The following is a 15,942-nucleotide window of genomic DNA, read 5'->3' on the forward strand; positions in this document are numbered from 1 at the left end:
ATTTGCTGGAGAAATATTACGCTTCGTAAAAACACGCGGTCATATCATCAGGCATGTCCATTTCGCCTTTTCGCTTCTTCTAATGCGGTTCGTAGCCGCTCTTCCTTCTCCGCGTCCTCACCACTCTTCCTCATCTTTTTTCGCGCCAACTCCGCAATCTCGCCCTCATTGCTGTCTAGCACACGAATTCTCCTTTCGAATTCCTCCACTAACTCCTTCCTAGCTTCTTTTTTCTCAGCCTCCAATTCCCCTATACGTTCTGCGTCCGCCTTATCAGCTTTCACTTGTGCAATTTCGGCATCTATGTCGGCATTGTTAGATTCAATCTCCAGCATATTGAAGAAGGAGAGAAGAGCCTTGGATGACCTTTTCAGGGCTTTGAGAGTCGATTGTGCCTGAGAAAGGACCTCCGGGTCGCCAGTACCGTCCTTGAGATCTTTGATAGCTTCAATGACGTAGTCGATTTCTTTTTGCTCATCGCTCACTGCATCGACGACGATCTCCCCAATAATTCGGACAAGCTCGCTTACACGCTCAGCCTTCTCGCGCTTAACTCCAAATATGGCTTGTTTCTCAGCGTTCTCAAAGTGCTTCTCTACGATTTTCATCTGGCTGATGTTGCCAGCGGCGTACAAAGGTTGCGTCTCAGTCTTTTTATAGCGTTTGTCGCGCTCTGCAACGAGCTGAGCAACGCTGTCATGTCTCTTCTCGATCTGTTCGTGGACATCCCTCAGCAGTTCCAAGCAATCTTTCGTGCTTGGATCATCTGTTCCCTCTAGACTCCTGAGTCCATGTACAGAGGAATGCAGTAGCTGCTTGGCTTCGACATACAGATCCATGAGGGTCTTGATCTCACCATGTAGGCCAGTGAAGACCGGGTCGAATACGGCGTCGACATAGCTCTGATATTCGTCTCTGTCTTCTTGTGCTTTGAGCTCTGCTTCTTTCTGCTTGAACTCTTCTTCGAGCTGGTTCATCTCTGCATAAGAAATCTCATTGCTGTTGAATAAATCGTCATTGTGCTCCTCATTCTCTTCTTGGCGCTTGCGACGAGCGTCGTCCTTTTTGCGGCGGCTTAGAGATGCCGACTTCTCCCACGTCTTGGTAAGCTCTTCGACCTTGCTGGATTTCGATCCAACATCTGCTAGCTTAGCTCTAAGGTCCTGTATCCGGCGGTTTGGAAGGTCCGAATCGATTCGCTTCGACAACAGTCTTTTGAGAACTTGATTGGGATCTTCTTTCGATGGTGCAGCGGTGGATGTTGGGCGACGTGGAGTTAGCGTCAATGGCGCGGGCAAAGGAACATCTGCTTCGCTACTGGACGGTTGAGCAGCAGGCGTCTGCGCAGTCGCTCGATGAGCTTCAAAGAAGATCTCATCATGTCCCTTGCTGCTCCTACGCCCTGACGGTGAAGCCACAACTGGAGTATTAGAGAAAGACATCGTTTGTCTGTGCCTCAGCTGAGGAGGGTCGACAGATATGCTAGCAGGAGGAACGTATGCCTTGTATTGAGGTTGCATCTGCTCTTCGGGCAACGACTGTACTGGCGTTTTGTTCGTGTCGTCGTCAATAGAGCTTGTCGGGGTTAGGATTGTTGTTGATACTACCGAAGGAGGTGCCTTTGGAGCACCCTGGTAATTCTCAATAATCGGTATCGTACTCTGTCGTGCCAGAATAGGCCTTCCACCAGGACTATATTCATAGTCGTCTTCATATGCAGACCTGTGCGGAACTTGTATGTTCAGGTCCTGCCTTCTGGTGGACACGTCTGAAGCTGCACGAGAGCGCGCAACTTGATCTGTCTCGTGCGGCACCTCTGGCACTACTGGAAGCGTTTGCGTTGAGGCGTCAAAAAATTTGATTGCCCGCATGCTAGACTCTACCTTCATGAACGCTCTGAAAATCTTCATCTTCTCTTCAACTAGTGGTGCTGTTGCCTCACTACGAAGCATAGCTATGTATCGCTCTAATGAGCCAACGTACCATGGGTCGATATCCGAGATAAGATCAGAAGGGGTGGGTTTCGGCAACTCTCTCAGATTTTCGGCTTCAAGTTGGCGTTTTAGCTCAGCGACAACATTGTCACGTTCCTCGATATTGTGTTCTTTGCCTTCCACATCTTCTTGCAGTCTTTCAATTGTCATGTTCTTTTCCTTCACTAAAGCCTCGGAATTGGCAGTGGCCTGATCTGCTGCTGTTCTCATAGTCTCAATTTGCGCACGTAAGACGATCATCTCGCTCGTACTGTGCGTCTTGTTGGCTTGATACTCAGATGAAAGTTTCTGATTCTCAGCTTGTAGTGCCTCAATCCTCGCGTGTAGTTCAGCACTTTCCCGTTCTGCATCTGCGCGCAGCTGATGGAGAAGGTTATCCTTCTCTTTCAACTTCACAGCATAATCATGACTGGGGATCTCTGCATCTTGAAATTCATTGTTACTCTGTGAGTTGAAATGATGCTTTGGTTGTGTCGGGGTGTGTTGTGATGGATTCCATCCGCCTTCGGTTATGGCAGACTCTGTTACGAGCACAGCAGGTTGATGAGGAGGCTTCGTACCATGCATAGGTTTTGGTGTAGTTCTCAAGGGCGCTACGATGGCATCTTCTACTGCGAACCCTTGGTTGGGCGACGGCGATCCTTGTCGCTCAGCAAGACTTGTTACAGATGGCGGTGTGGGTGTGTAACCTTCGTCCCACTCGCTCGAACTCACGTGTGCGGGACGTACTGCGGGACTGGGAAATCCATGTGTGGAGGGAGCAGATGGACCGTGGGCAGGCAGCTCAACGCTTTCTGGTTGGATAGTCTCGTTTTTCTTTTCCTCTCTCTTTACTCCGAAGAGTTCTTCGTCGTCGATTTCCTCACTGCCACCCAAGTGTTCCCAATCAGAAGGCGCTCCAGCAGCTAGCACACTAAACCTCGACTTGTCATCACGGGGTGGAGGTGGTATAGGTAGTCTGGATGCAGGAGGGTTTGGCGAGGATGTCCTATTGTCTGCTCGCTGTGCGTAGAGATTGGCAAGAGCTATGGAGCTCACGGAGTCAGTGCGACCAGACACGGGCTGGTAACCAGACGCGGAGCTTACACTCGGACGATTCGATATCGGAGACACGGGTTGACTCGGTGGGCTTGGCTGATGGTAGAAATTAGACGTAGCGGTACCAATTCGATTGAATGGCTTTGGTTCTCGAACCTCTTGGTTTGTTGTCTGAGAGTACTGCTGTCCCGAGAAAGAACTTTGTGTCTGATTTCCTGATTGCGAGGGCTGCTGGTGCGGCTCATACGTCTGTGCTATATTGTGTTGATAATTGGGCCCAGGCGCTGGAGACGCAGGCTGCCACGGTCTCTGGAAGTGCGAGTCTTGTGAAGGGGGCTGACCGTGCTGTTCATACAGTGAATATCCGTGTTGTTGCTGTACGGGCTGTTGATACGGTTGTGCTTGTGGATATACTGGTTGTCCGACTGGCTGTTGCTGAGCTGGTACCACACTCCCGAAATGACCTTGGTGTTGATGTTGCTGCTGCTGCGGGTATTGGCCTGCCGATTGCTGCAACTGGTGAGGTGTCTGCGATGGTGGTGGGTATTGATCAAGCGTTGGATATCCGTACTGAGCTTGGTGGTGTTCTGAATGTTGCAGGCTCTGTAGGCTATGCCGTGGAGGCAGAGGTGGTGCTTGTTGCTGCTGTGTAGTATGATAACCTTGTGAGTAAAAAGCAGTGTCCACAGTTGGCCTAGATTGCGTGAAGCTGTTTGCGCCGCTCTGGTGGGGCGCATGCTGTGACTGCTGCCATGTTGGAGCTACTGGAGGAGGAGCTGCTTGATGATAGGGGTGTTGTGGCGCCCCCTGCACTGGATACCCTCCCTGTTGCGCATGAGGAGCGTACCCGGTGGTCTGTTGCGAATGTTGCGACCAATTCTGCGTGCTCTGCTGCTGTTGCTCTTGCCGTTGGACTGCCGCTGCGAAGCCATAGGGTTTCGGCGGAGGCGGAGGGGGCTGGTCCTGCTGAGGCGGGGGTTGGTGTGAATGATGCTGCGCCCCTGGCATAGTGCCATATGTGCCTGGGTTGTATCCTTCCGTCCCTTGTTGTCGCGCTTGATTCCATGGGCCTGATGTATGTGTTGGCGTCGGCGCAGCCCATTGACCGTGGGCTTGAGGAGCGGATGCTTGGTAACCCTGAGAAGCTTTGCCTTCATGTCAGCGCCTCGCTACGTAGATATGCCCGATGCTGAACAGACATACCTCCATATCCAGGGGGCGGCGGTGGCACTGGTGGAGGGCCAGCCTGTCCGGTGAAGCTTGGGGCTTGCCCGTAGTTCTGCATCGCGAATGCTGTCTCCTCGCGCTACCTGCCTGGTCTATGTGTGTCGCAAGGCGTGGCAGATGGTCTTGGTTGGGCGCGTGCTCTCGAGATACGAGCTGAAGTGCCTGTGTGTATTAATAGGCTCCCCAGAAGTGTGGTATGCACATGTACGGCAGGTGCTAGAGTTGGATCACGAAGCGAATTGAGATCAATCGTATGGCATTGATGTAGATAGTAAGTACAAGAAGGCTATACCGAAATGCGTCAAGCTGTGCTTCGCCTACACGGCACAAGGCTGAATGCTCGAGTCCAGGTGTGCAGGAAGTGGAGTGGTGTCACAGCCACGCGGTGATCTGCATGTGCTCTCGTCCCCGCTTCCCGTTGTCTGGCTTCCTCCTGTCTTGGCCCTTATCTTAGCAAAACCAACTCGCTTTCTTCTCAACATCGTCGTTGCACACCAAAAGGTCAAATCGAGTGAATTCTCGAGATAAGATCAAACCACAGTAGACTCGTAAACCAAAGCAGCTGCCTTTACGTTCAAATCCTACTTCTGCGTCTCTGATCTGCAATATGCGCAAGGACATACTCCACGTCCATCGCAATCGCTTCCAGTGTTTCTTTTTGTTGGACACCTTTCGGAGCCTTACGTGTCATGCCTCCCGCCGTACTCAACGTCATCTGCGTCACGTCAACATACGTCCACTAGCGCCTGAAACACGAGGCCTACCATATCCCAACGATGACGGTCGTTGTTCGCAGAGTCTGCTCCAATGAGCCTTTCCAATGAGACGTAGGTGCCCTCTGTCAGCTTCTTCCCCTGTCGCTGCTTCTGGTTTGCATCAGGTGCTGATCCAGACTCCGCGCTGGAAGGGAAATGGTAGCATTGGGAAGAACCTCCCATCTTCATTCGACTCGTCTCTTGTACGATCTTGACATCGCCGAATGATGCATAATCAATCGGAAGCTGAACGGTGAATGATTTGTAGAGCTCAGAAGGAGCCTCCTTCTGGTATGTGTTTGCTGTGACGACCAACACATGGAATACACGGTCTTGTAGTAAGCTAAGACCAGCGACCTTGGGCATCATATGGAACATTTGAGATACTAAGACACTTCAGCAACAGTCTGGACAGACGCATACCTCTCTAAATGAGAGACTTACTAAACATTTCTACACTGTGAATTTCCTCATGGTGACCTGAGCGCTGTACAGCTTTTAATAGTTCTTCGTGGTCCCACTTCAAAAGTTCGATGGCGTCGAAAACGCTCGGCGTATAGGTAGCTTCATTGCGACTGTGGTCTTTTGCCAGCAGGTCTCCCAACTCGGAAAACTTGACATGGGTATTGCTATGAGTAGAAGTCCTGACTGCCCATTTGGCTTGGTTCAAGTCTTTGATGCGCTTCTCGACCGAGACTGGTACAGGAATCTCATCGTTGCGCTCCGTAGCGTTCAATGGAGGCATCATTACATTTCCACTGTCGGGGCTCCAGGTCCCGCGGTTATCAAAACCTTCATCGAATTGAATTCTTCGTACTTCGCTAAAGAGGCTGTCGAGAAAGTGCACTAAGCTTACATTATGATCTGAAGCAGCGTTGTTGTATGCCTGATGATGGGGCAAATCGAGCTTCTTCAGAGGATTCAGGTTGAGATATTGACGTTTTGGCGTCGCTGTGGTGATGACCGTAGTGTCACCATGCATGGAATTAGCATCAGCATCTTGCCCGGCATTGTACTGGGATCGTAGTGTTTCGGGTTGGACAGGATTCCTTGCATCGACAGATTGTGCCATCCTTCTAGCGGAGCGGAGGTCTTGGAAATATGCAGCAGAATATAGCAGGCCGTTAACATAGATCTGCTGCAGTCGTTTGTCAGGTGACAGGACAAGCGCGTTGAAGGCCTAGACCGCTGAGATGCAAAGAATCGTCTAGTACAGCAGGTAATCGTTGCGGCTACCAGCATATAGATCAGCTGCAACCCATCACACTTGAGCCATTTTCTTACGTACATGACTAGATGAGCCACAAGTTCGCACAGGGACTGTATGTGGCGGCAGGCGCGAATAGTGTGTAACGCGAGCGTGGTGACTAATAGGTAACACACCACCTGCGCATGTGCTGCGATGATCTAGAACGGACTGGAACTGCACAGACTGTATATAGAGGAAGTATTGTATGTGTTGTAGAGGCGATTGGTAGATGCCAAGCAGAGGCTTGATGGAAAACGCGACGATAGAGGACGAAGTTGTAACACTGATACGGAAGATCGACAAGTACAAGTGCCCCTGATTGGCTCGTGCCTGTTTGTGTGACGCTACGATGTGCTAGCTGGAAAGCAGCCAGTGTTCGCTTTGAACTACATGCTACCTAGATGGAACATAAATACTGTCTTGTAGGCAACCTGCAACGATAGTACGTATTGGGTTTCGCGTTCTGAGATTTACAAGTCTTTGGCATGGAGATACTAGGTACAATACTTAGTTGGCAGGCAAGCTACCTAGCAAGCGCGTCATAGGCTCTACTCTTTGCTGTGCTCTAGCGACATGACATAAATAATATTCTTCATCCCAGGACTACGCTCTTCATTCACCGAAGGTTGCAGATACCCCTTGTAATGAAAATGGCAAAGTATGCGGCTTAAGCAATGCAATACCGTTCGCTAATAATTCCTTGGAAGCGTATTGAGTAACAAACAGGTAGTGTCACAAGACTCACTCAACATGCGTTAAAGCGGAATTGGTCCATGAATTAGGAAGGCCTAAAATATACGTGAGACTGCCACAGGTGCCTAGCATACTTAAGTACAGGGTGTGCGTGTAGAATTAAGCAACAGATCTGTAGGTGCCATTCTGATGTATCAACTCCATCACCATTGGGTCATATAGAGAACACGCAAATGCGGGCCGATATTTACTTTTGAATGCCGAGTCAGAAAAGCCGATTGTCTAGTCCCGAGATCGTCCTGCTGTCAGTACTTACATTCCGCGGGCGTCAAACTGATAACACAATTGCTCCTCGGAGCTCACAGCCAATGTCTGCAGGACCCTCGCTCGCTATCCCCACCCGGCAATGGCAGGATTCTCGTACCGAACGTCTGGCACAATTGTGGTCTCGACTAACTCTCACTAGCAGCAGGCAGTGGACTGCGACTTGGGCACTCCACAGCACCTGCATAATGCATATATCCTTGCATTTGCCCATTCAAACGACATGCCGAAGTGCCAAATCTACTACCATAAGCTGCATGCCGATGCTTGAATCAGGCGACAACACAAAATCAGCTGTTTTTGTCATAGTGAAGTCTTGCGATAATATCCCTCTTTTCACGCGGAATGTGAACGAGCCCGCGGGCGATATAAGCCACTGTCCGCGGTAGGTAGACAAGGGCTCTCGTAGTGCATCCGGAATCCGAGCGCGCTGAAGATTAAAATCGACAAAGGCTATTGCTACTATGTTGTCAGTTTAAAAATTGGGGCGTCTTTGCTTGCTATGTCGGGAGCTTTCAGGTGTGGGTGGACCCGTTCGCTCTATTCCTTTGAACGTGCTGTCGATCGGCAAGCGCGGGCCCGATACATAACGCTGACCATAGACATTGTTGAGCGGCGTGGACTCACCTGTCACGTGATACTGATTATCGATTGAAATCCCTGCCATGTGGTGCTGGATCAGCATGCCAAATCTTCGATGTTGGTGGACATGGATAAATCTCTCAAAATCCACTCAGCACGCTATGCCAAGCGCGTAAGCTCCATGTTGCTCGGGACGGCCGAATGAAATAAGTCCGCCCTAGCTGCTAGCATGGCTTTCACTACAGTGGCAAGTTATTTACATCTCGGATGCATGCTCTCCGTTAGGCGCCATTGAACCCGCCTTGGGCAAGCATCGAGATCGCCTCGTACGATTTGTGGTCATGTCGATTCAAACGAGGCTGACTGCCTGCCACACTATACAACGAAGCTGGTGGAAGGGTCCAGACCATCGCCGTTGCCAACTTTCCAGGCCCCATTTGTACGAGAGAAATAGTCAAGCACATAGTGTTGTTCAAGCGAAAAGATCTAGATTTCCTATGTACAAACTCCGCGTGCTCCTGCAACTGCCCACATGCTCGCCATGCAGCAGTTTCGTGTATTCTCACGGAATATCCCACGGGAACTAAGCTTCCCATACCTCTACTCCGAAATGGCAGGTCTCCTGCATGCAAACAACATCCATTCAAACGGCGCAGGCTTTGCGCATCTAGAAGGGTCCATCATCCAACTCCAACCCCTCATTCTGTCAGGTAGGGATCCGTCCTCGGTATAATCACGTGGTAATCGAAAGGTCGACTGATTGCGTTTGGGGTATCATCTCGAAATGGCAAATAACATATGAAAACGTAAAGCGTCTCCGCATATGCTTACTGGGCTGATGTGCGATACACGCATGCCAAACGTGGCTTTACTGAGGTTGTCCAGCAATACAGCTGCTCGCATGTAGCACATGCTGTCCACTGGAACGAGCCATGTGGAATGCTCCTACCATATCGTGTACTGTAACATTGGTATAAATTCAAAAAATCAAGGCGAACCTTCGGTTTCCATCACGTCATCATCTGCTGCTCTTGATGCTATTTCTCCTGCTCTTACAAGGACGGCGAGTGATCCCTGGTTTCGATAATCGTGGGAATTATGTGAGAGGTGGGACGAAGGTATCGGTGGCATCGGCCGGTCCAATGGAGAAGCTGATGATCCCATACTAGGCACCGGTTGGGGAAGCATGCGCATCGTTTTGCTCGGGTCTGCAGGTAATGTATGCCCAGGGTAAACTGTCATAGGATACCCTGTGGATCCTTGCGTGCTATGACCACTCTCGGATGATAGTGTCGTGTCTTCGTGGCTGAGAGGGGGAAGACGCGCGGATTCCCGCGGAGTCCTACGAGAAAGCAGGTCGATGGGCGCCTGGTAGTGAGCTGAGTGAGGATATGAAGGCGGTGGTGTGGATGCAATTTTCTGGTGGAGATCCAGATTGTACGCAGAAGGTTGATGATATGGGTTGGCATCAAAAGGAATTCTTGGATCCCGAATGGGGTTGGGTGCTGATGAATCAAAAGCACCATCTCTTTGCATGCCAGTGTTCCGTGGAGAGGCAGAAGTGGGGGAGAACTGTTCGCCTGAGCGCGGAGAGGTAAAACCAGAAAGGGGGCGGTTGGCCGGCGACGTCGAAGTTGAGGAATAGACTGGACCAGCTGGAAGTCGTGAAGAGCCAATGAGCGGGATAGGATCCGACTTCTGCTGCGGTGTTGTTTGGGCATCTGACTGGATAGTACTTAATGCTCGATTTGTGGCTTGGTCGTTCTGTTCGTAGCTGCCTCCTCGTGTTGAAGTACTGGTTTCGGACTCCAGTTTCGAACGTTTGCCTTCTGCACGTGTCAATAACTTGCGGGAGAGTTAAATAGAAATTGTAAACAGACCTTTAGTAGGCACCGAGTGCTTCGCCTTAAAGTCTTCAAGGTACTTCTGGTAAGCCTCGTAGTTTGGCGTCTTCTTGTACTCGGCCAGTTCCGCATAGTACTTCTCTTTTGCACCATTGGCTTGTCGTTCGCAGCCTTCGCGTTCCTCGGCGGGCAAGACCTGCCATTTTTCACCGACCACCTTGGCAATCTCGGTGAAGGACAGATCCTGTCCCTTCAGTGACTCTCGCACCTCTGCTACGAGTTAGTTGATTTCACAGTGCACCAAGGCAAAACTTACGGTTTGAAAAGATGACGTAAGCCGATGGTGGGCGTTCCGGGGCATGTTCGTCAGGCTATGCCAAGTTAGCAAGGTTGCAGGACATGGCAGAAGTTGATATATGAGCTACCTTTGGGTGTCGCCGGTACTTTCGCTTTGCGCCTGTGCCACCGGGCGCAGTGTTGGTAGAGTCTGGCTGCTTGGCTTTGGCCTCTGGCCCTGAGTCGTCACTGCGGTATGAGCCGGCAGTGCTTCCAGCTCGTGCAAGACTGATGGGTAAGGGCCGATCAGAAGACTGTCCGCGCGATTCGGCGATGGCCCGTTGAAGTTTCTACAGGAACTTAGTTATTGGTAAGGCTTCAGGCAAAGGAAAGTGACCTACTCTACGATGTCCAAGCTTGACGTTTAGGGAACTTCTATACAAGAGTGAGCACAGATGTCTCCAGGTACGGGTGGGGTATGCACGCACAAGTCGGATTCTGTTATGTCGAGCACAGTCTCCCATGTGTCGAAGCCTTCGGCCGTGAACACTTCGTGGTATTGGGACAGTCCCAATCGCGCGAGGCGTTCTCTCAGGTCGCTCATGTAGGAGGGCGTGAGCGCAACCGCTGGGGTGGTGTGGTGTAGCGACCAACTCTCGAAATAGGCTGGTCGTCGAGGATTCGATATGTCTGGAATTATTAGAGCACTAGTGGCAATGGGTTGGGATCGAGCGTGATCGATAGGACTCGAGTATGGCGAGACTAGTGTACAGGGATAAAATAGGAAATGGTCGCGTCGTGGCCCAGGCGATATGATTGGTGCGGCACGACGAGTGTGGCGGATCGACTCGTAACGAAAATCCGCGTAAGGGTCAAAGTGTTACAGGGCGCAGGGCGCAGAGAAGAGCAAGTTGAAGGAGTAGTCAACGACTAAGATGCATCCATAAGTGGTGGCGCCTAACGTTGGGTTTGGGGTAGGTGGGTCCCGGACCGATCAGCAGAATTCTGTGATTATGCTGTGGTAGGGGCAGGGAGAGTCTCGGCTATTGTAGCAGTAAAGACAGCGGACGCAGCCTAGTGGAGGCGCGACCAGGACAACGGCCGTCGAGAGTCAGCAAGCGGCCGGAGCTCATTTGGCGCGTCCCAAGCGGTGCTGCGCGCTGAGCAGAGTCGCACGAGGACTGGGTTGCGGTGAGAGTAGGCAGTTCCGGGTGAGGGCGGTGCAGGTGCAGACCTAGGGAGAAGGGACTGGACTAGTAGTGGGTAGGATTCGGCGCAATCATGGCGGGCGTGTCAATTGGCGCAGAAGACGAGTCAGAGCGAGTGGGCGTGAAGGCGGCAGCGGGAGTCGTGACGATGATGTTGGAGGAGGAGGTGGTGGTGGTGGTAAAGACGGGAGCAAAGGAAGCAGGAAAATAATGTGTGACTGTGCAGCAATACCTCCTAAGGGCCCGGCCCAGGGCTCTCGAGATCAGAGCAGGCGATCGACGCAATGGACGGCCAGCGAGCGCGAACAGGGGACGATCAAGGGTGCGAGGGAACGCTCCAGCCACCTCATCCGCACGGGGAGCAGACTGATGCGGAATCTCTTCCTGGATATGACGCCGACTGATAGGCTGCGAGGGCGTGCGGGCGGCGGGTGATGCTGTCAAGTCTACAGAACATCTCAGACAAAGGCACGATCGACGAAACGCCGGTACCTACAGTAGGGCCGGTTCACACGAGCCGGCGATGTCCCAGTTTGCCATGCATGCTGCCTGCGCTGACGGTGCTCCGTAATTGCAATTTCGTAGCCCCTCGTCCACCAGCCCTGGCTAGCATGTCCATGGAGAAAGTGACGTTGAGCTGACACAAACGCATCTGCGTTTCGTCATCCATGGCCTTTTTCCTCCAACTAAGCGAACACCAGAAACTCGATCTGCGATGCGACGCAGATGGCGGCGTCGTGTGCGAACGAACAACAAACCCCCGAAAAGCCCTAAAACGGGCTGCATCGGCGATTAACATTCCCATGCGTCAACACGCGACGACGCCTTGTGGTTCACGCTGTTGCACGTCGTCTTCTCTGCTTGATTGCACTCACTGCACCCGTCACCTGTCGCCCTCGCCATGACCCTGACCCTGACCTGGCCGTGGCTGATCAACGCGCTGCAAGGGGCGGGAAAGGACATCTGGGCACGCCCACTTCCGCCCAACTCAACATCACCAGCGGAGCGGAACGTTGCGTTGCTCATTTCCTCTTGAAGCAACGCCGTCCTTGGCTAGAGCACGCACGTGAGTATGACAGACGGCCGCATATCCATGAATACATTGCGCTATGTCTCATCTGAAGCTCCATGGTGATGGCATACTGGACCCTTGGGCGTCATTACAACCGCCTTGAATCTACCCCAGCGTGAGCATCGCGTCCTACGGCTCGTCAGCCTTTTCATCGACGTTGCCTCGTGACCTGTCCAACCTCGGCAGCAGACAATGCCGGGCTAGGCGCACCAACCGCACTGCTGGCCGTGTCGTCGTCGCAATGTGGTTTGAAATCATACGATGCTGCATTTGTTGGCTCGCATCGGCCCTACTCGTCCTCCAGAACTGTCTGCCCATCTCCTCCGGGCACCATCTGGTAATGTCAGTACTGGCGCACAAACTAGACAGGGCGTCCCATACCATGCAGATGTTGTTGCCGTTCAATAGAATTTTGGGCAGCTGCACATTTCCCTCTGCCGGGTCACTGCCGTCGTGTCAGTCGCACTTGTCCGTGTCGAACATGAAAGAACCTTGGAAGCTACGCACATCTCCGTCACGTTCTCCAAGACCATGTCTGTTCTTGTTAGAGTAGTCCCGTCCACGTTGTCTCACTCAACCTCACTTACTGACGTAGTCATCGAACCCAACCAGCTTCCCGGTGAATTCTTTCCCTCCGTTCATAATGACCCAAATCTGCGAACCTACACATTTGTCGATGAGTTCTACAGAGGTTAGTCGAGAGCCGATACTCGCTTGCGATCAAGGCCTACCTAGCGGAAGGAGGTTCTCGAGCGACATGGTGGCGTGTTTTTTCGTGAGCTGAGTATCGGACGTTGAATATAGAGGTCGTGTTTGAGGTGCAGGTAAGACCAAGGTGGTGATTGGTTTCGATATCTTGGCGTTCAAGACCATCTTTCACAGGCGACACGCTAGCCAACCAGTGCTTGCGAAGCAACAGGCAGCAAACATCTTGTCCACACACGATCAACTCGCATCCGTGACGACTATCCTCTCCTGTCAGCGCCTAGTGAGAGCACTACCATGGAGTGTTATGCTCTTCCGTCGACGCGCCTCTCTGCTGAGCGCGTCAGATGCCCCGCGGCGTGTTTGCCATGAGACATCCGTCAACACCCTACCCTCTGTAAAGCGCCATACATTCGCCACGCATACGTTGCGTATTGGAGAGTGCAGGGCAATGCACACCACTTCACTACGCTCAACGTCTGCTACTCCACCCGCCTCGACCTGCTGCTGGAAGCGAGGACGGCCTGCCACCAGACGCGACAACTGTCCTAGAAGACTCCATCAAACCCCTGCTGCGGGACCACAACCTTCAGTGAGCCAGTCTATTTCCAAAGAGGCAGTACCCATGGCCGAAGACCCTCGTTGCAAAAGTCAAGCATCGGCTACGCTACACGTACGACCTGCTGAGACTCCCCCAGCACCAGGCGCTGACCGATTCCAGCGGGTGGGACTATGGAATCCAGCTCATGGACTACGTTTTGCGACGACAGCGGTGGCCGAAGCGTCTAAGTCGGACTCTATCCATGAAGCCGCCGAGACCGTGTCTTCACGTATAGATGAATCAGCTGCAACGATTCGCACTGACGAGTCCTCTCCGAACACTCGAAACGAAGCAAACGATGCTACCGGACACACCGAGGGAGTTGCTGTAGAGGGCACTTCAGAGAGTGACGATTCTAGCGGTGTTTCATCTCAGCCCGAGACCGAGACCGAATCCACGGACGACGAAGAAGACAATGCAGATGAACACGTTTCCCTCACATATCAGATCCCAGAGGAAAGGTTGCGTGCTGCTATGCTTGCCGCTCCCAACACACGGGACAGTTATTGGAGTGCCAAACTCTATCAAGGACCTGATGGCGAATCTCTCTCCACCCATTACTGCAAGTCTTTCGATGTTGCTGAAAGGGTGGCTAAGTATTTTTTACAAGAGAAGATAGTTGGCTTCGACATTGAATGGAAGCCTCGTGGAAATCCATATTCGATTAAGCAGAATGCTTCATTGATTCAGCTGGCTTGCGAAGATCGAATCGCACTCTTTCATGTGTCGCTTTTCTCAGGAAGCAAAGCGGAGCAACTAATGCCTCCTAGCCTGAAGGCTGTCCTCGAATCACCAGACATCTACAAAGTAGGTGTGTCTATCAAGGGCGACTTCAAGCGCCTAGAGAAGTACCTCAATGTTCAGCCTCAGGGGGTTTTCGAGCTGAGCCGCTTGCATAACCTAGTTGAGTGGTACGGGGTAGAGCCTAGCAAAGTCTCAAAGAGGGTTGTGAACCTCGCTTCCCAAGTGCTGCAGCATCTGCAGCTGCCCTTGTATAAAGGCGAGCAGTTAGCCGACGACTCCGAAACAACACCTAGCGTTCGGGAAAGTGACTGGAGTCTTCCTTTAGATGTGCAGCAGATACACTACGCAGCTGCTGACGCGTATGCTGGATTTCGCCTGTATTATATGCTCGAATGGAAAAGGACACGGATGAAGCCGGCCCCTCCTCCAGTAGCTCTTTGCGATTTTGATAACAAGCCTTCACCAAGGCCCAAGGAATCCCGCAAGAGAATCAAGAAGTCGAAGAACGTAGCAGACACAACTGTAAAGTCCGCAGTTGATGTGGCTGAAGACCAACAAGAAGACGAAGGAGACACCGAAGGGTACGAGACAGCGACAGAGGAATTTGCTGACAGCCATCAACTCGAAGAATTACTGTATGCAACATCGACAATTGTCTCTGCAGGTGGCGCGGATAAGACCCACGTGTCCCAATCCACCCGGAGCAGTAATCTAGAAAAGACGGAGAGAATGGGGGCTGAAAGCATAATTCCTCCTGAAAAGCGGGTTGGTCGAGTGAACCTCTCCCGGCTCGACCATACTAATTTTGGATACCCTGAACTGCCTGAGACATCACAAGAGGAAGACACAGAGACACTATCCTCTGCACTGTCTAAAGAAGATGTTGGTGTGCGGCTAGAGGGTCAAGACAAGGGTGTTTCCTTTCAGAGGCAAAAAGCTGATGATGATGAGTTTGCAGACCCAGAACTTGAAGATGCACTCAGACGTATGACTCTAGATGACAGTGGAAGGTTGACAGAAGATGCGAACGGCCTAGCATTGGAGCAAATTTCCCCTGACCTTCACGAACCTAACGGGCCTATCCCAACACCACAACCGGACATTGGTCTCCTGGACGAGCCATCACGAACACCCGAATACAACTTGGCGACAACATGGGCACAAGAGCATCTTCAACTTACCATCCCATCGCCTTCCTCGACAGCACCCTCGCGTATACGTGCAACCGTGACGCACCTTCGCGCTTATCATATGTGGTATTACCAGAAGCTTTCGATTGATAGGATGACCCAAATTTTGCGAGATCCGCCGCTCTCAAGTAATACGGTCGCAAGCTATATCTTGCAGGCAGTTACGTTGGAGCGGCTCGAATACGAGCAAGAGTCCCTCAGAGACGTATTGATGGTGATGCCTTCCGGGGTGCGAAAGGGACGATGGAGGGCGCTAGCAGAGGAAGTCGATGCGCTGGAATGAGTAACACGAGCTATGCAATGGAATACCTATTCTTAGAATTCAATCAACATGAAGAGAACATGCATGTCCATAAGGCATGTATGGCTTGTTCAGCACTATGTGTTCTCTTCGTATTCATGTAGTGTCCACTTGCATGTAGAGATTCTGACACGCGCTT

General features: G+C 51.8%; 4 protein-coding genes across 4 annotated transcripts; 1 reads left to right on the top strand and 3 right to left on the bottom strand.

Moving 5' to 3' along the window:
* Nucleotides 1-47: 47 nt before the first annotated feature.
* Nucleotides 48-6,086, bottom strand: GT037_007757 (uncharacterized protein; the record flags this gene model as incomplete). The annotated part of the gene is made up of 4 exons (XM_038932804.1): nucleotides 48-4,177; nucleotides 4,236-4,338; nucleotides 4,994-5,400; nucleotides 5,459-6,086. The coding sequence occupies 4 exons, from the start codon at nucleotides 6,084-6,086 to the stop codon at nucleotides 48-50; spliced, it is 5,268 nt and encodes a 1,755-aa protein (XP_038784305.1).
* A 2,763-nt stretch (nucleotides 6,087-8,849) lies between these two features.
* On the bottom strand, nucleotides 8,850-10,586 carry GT037_007758 (uncharacterized protein; the record flags this gene model as incomplete). The annotated part of the gene is made up of 6 exons (XM_038932805.1): nucleotides 8,850-9,691; nucleotides 9,743-9,976; nucleotides 10,023-10,077; nucleotides 10,132-10,332; nucleotides 10,384-10,417; nucleotides 10,471-10,586. The coding sequence occupies 6 exons, from the start codon at nucleotides 10,584-10,586 to the stop codon at nucleotides 8,850-8,852; spliced, it is 1,482 nt and encodes a 493-aa protein (XP_038784306.1).
* Nucleotides 10,587-12,551: 1,965 nt separating this feature from the next.
* GT037_007759 (uncharacterized protein) lies at nucleotides 12,552-13,021 on the bottom strand (the record flags this gene model as incomplete). Its single annotated transcript, XM_038932806.1, has 5 exons — nucleotides 12,552-12,596; nucleotides 12,644-12,707; nucleotides 12,770-12,797; nucleotides 12,850-12,945; nucleotides 12,994-13,021. 5 exons carry the CDS (start codon nucleotides 13,019-13,021, stop codon nucleotides 12,552-12,554), a joined length of 261 nt encoding a protein of 86 aa, XP_038784307.1.
* A 571-nt stretch (nucleotides 13,022-13,592) lies between these two features.
* Nucleotides 13,593-15,785, top strand: GT037_007760 (uncharacterized protein; the record flags this gene model as incomplete). Its single annotated transcript, XM_038932807.1, has 1 exon — nucleotides 13,593-15,785. The coding sequence occupies one exon, from the start codon at nucleotides 13,593-13,595 to the stop codon at nucleotides 15,783-15,785; it is 2,193 nt and encodes a 730-aa protein (XP_038784308.1).
* Nucleotides 15,786-15,942: the final 157 nt, after the last annotated feature.

The sequence above is a fragment of the Alternaria burnsii genome (assembly GCF_013036055.1).
Source record: "Alternaria burnsii strain CBS107.38 chromosome Unknown 693, whole genome shotgun sequence".
NCBI classification, from domain to species: domain Eukaryota; kingdom Fungi; phylum Ascomycota; class Dothideomycetes; order Pleosporales; family Pleosporaceae; genus Alternaria; species Alternaria burnsii.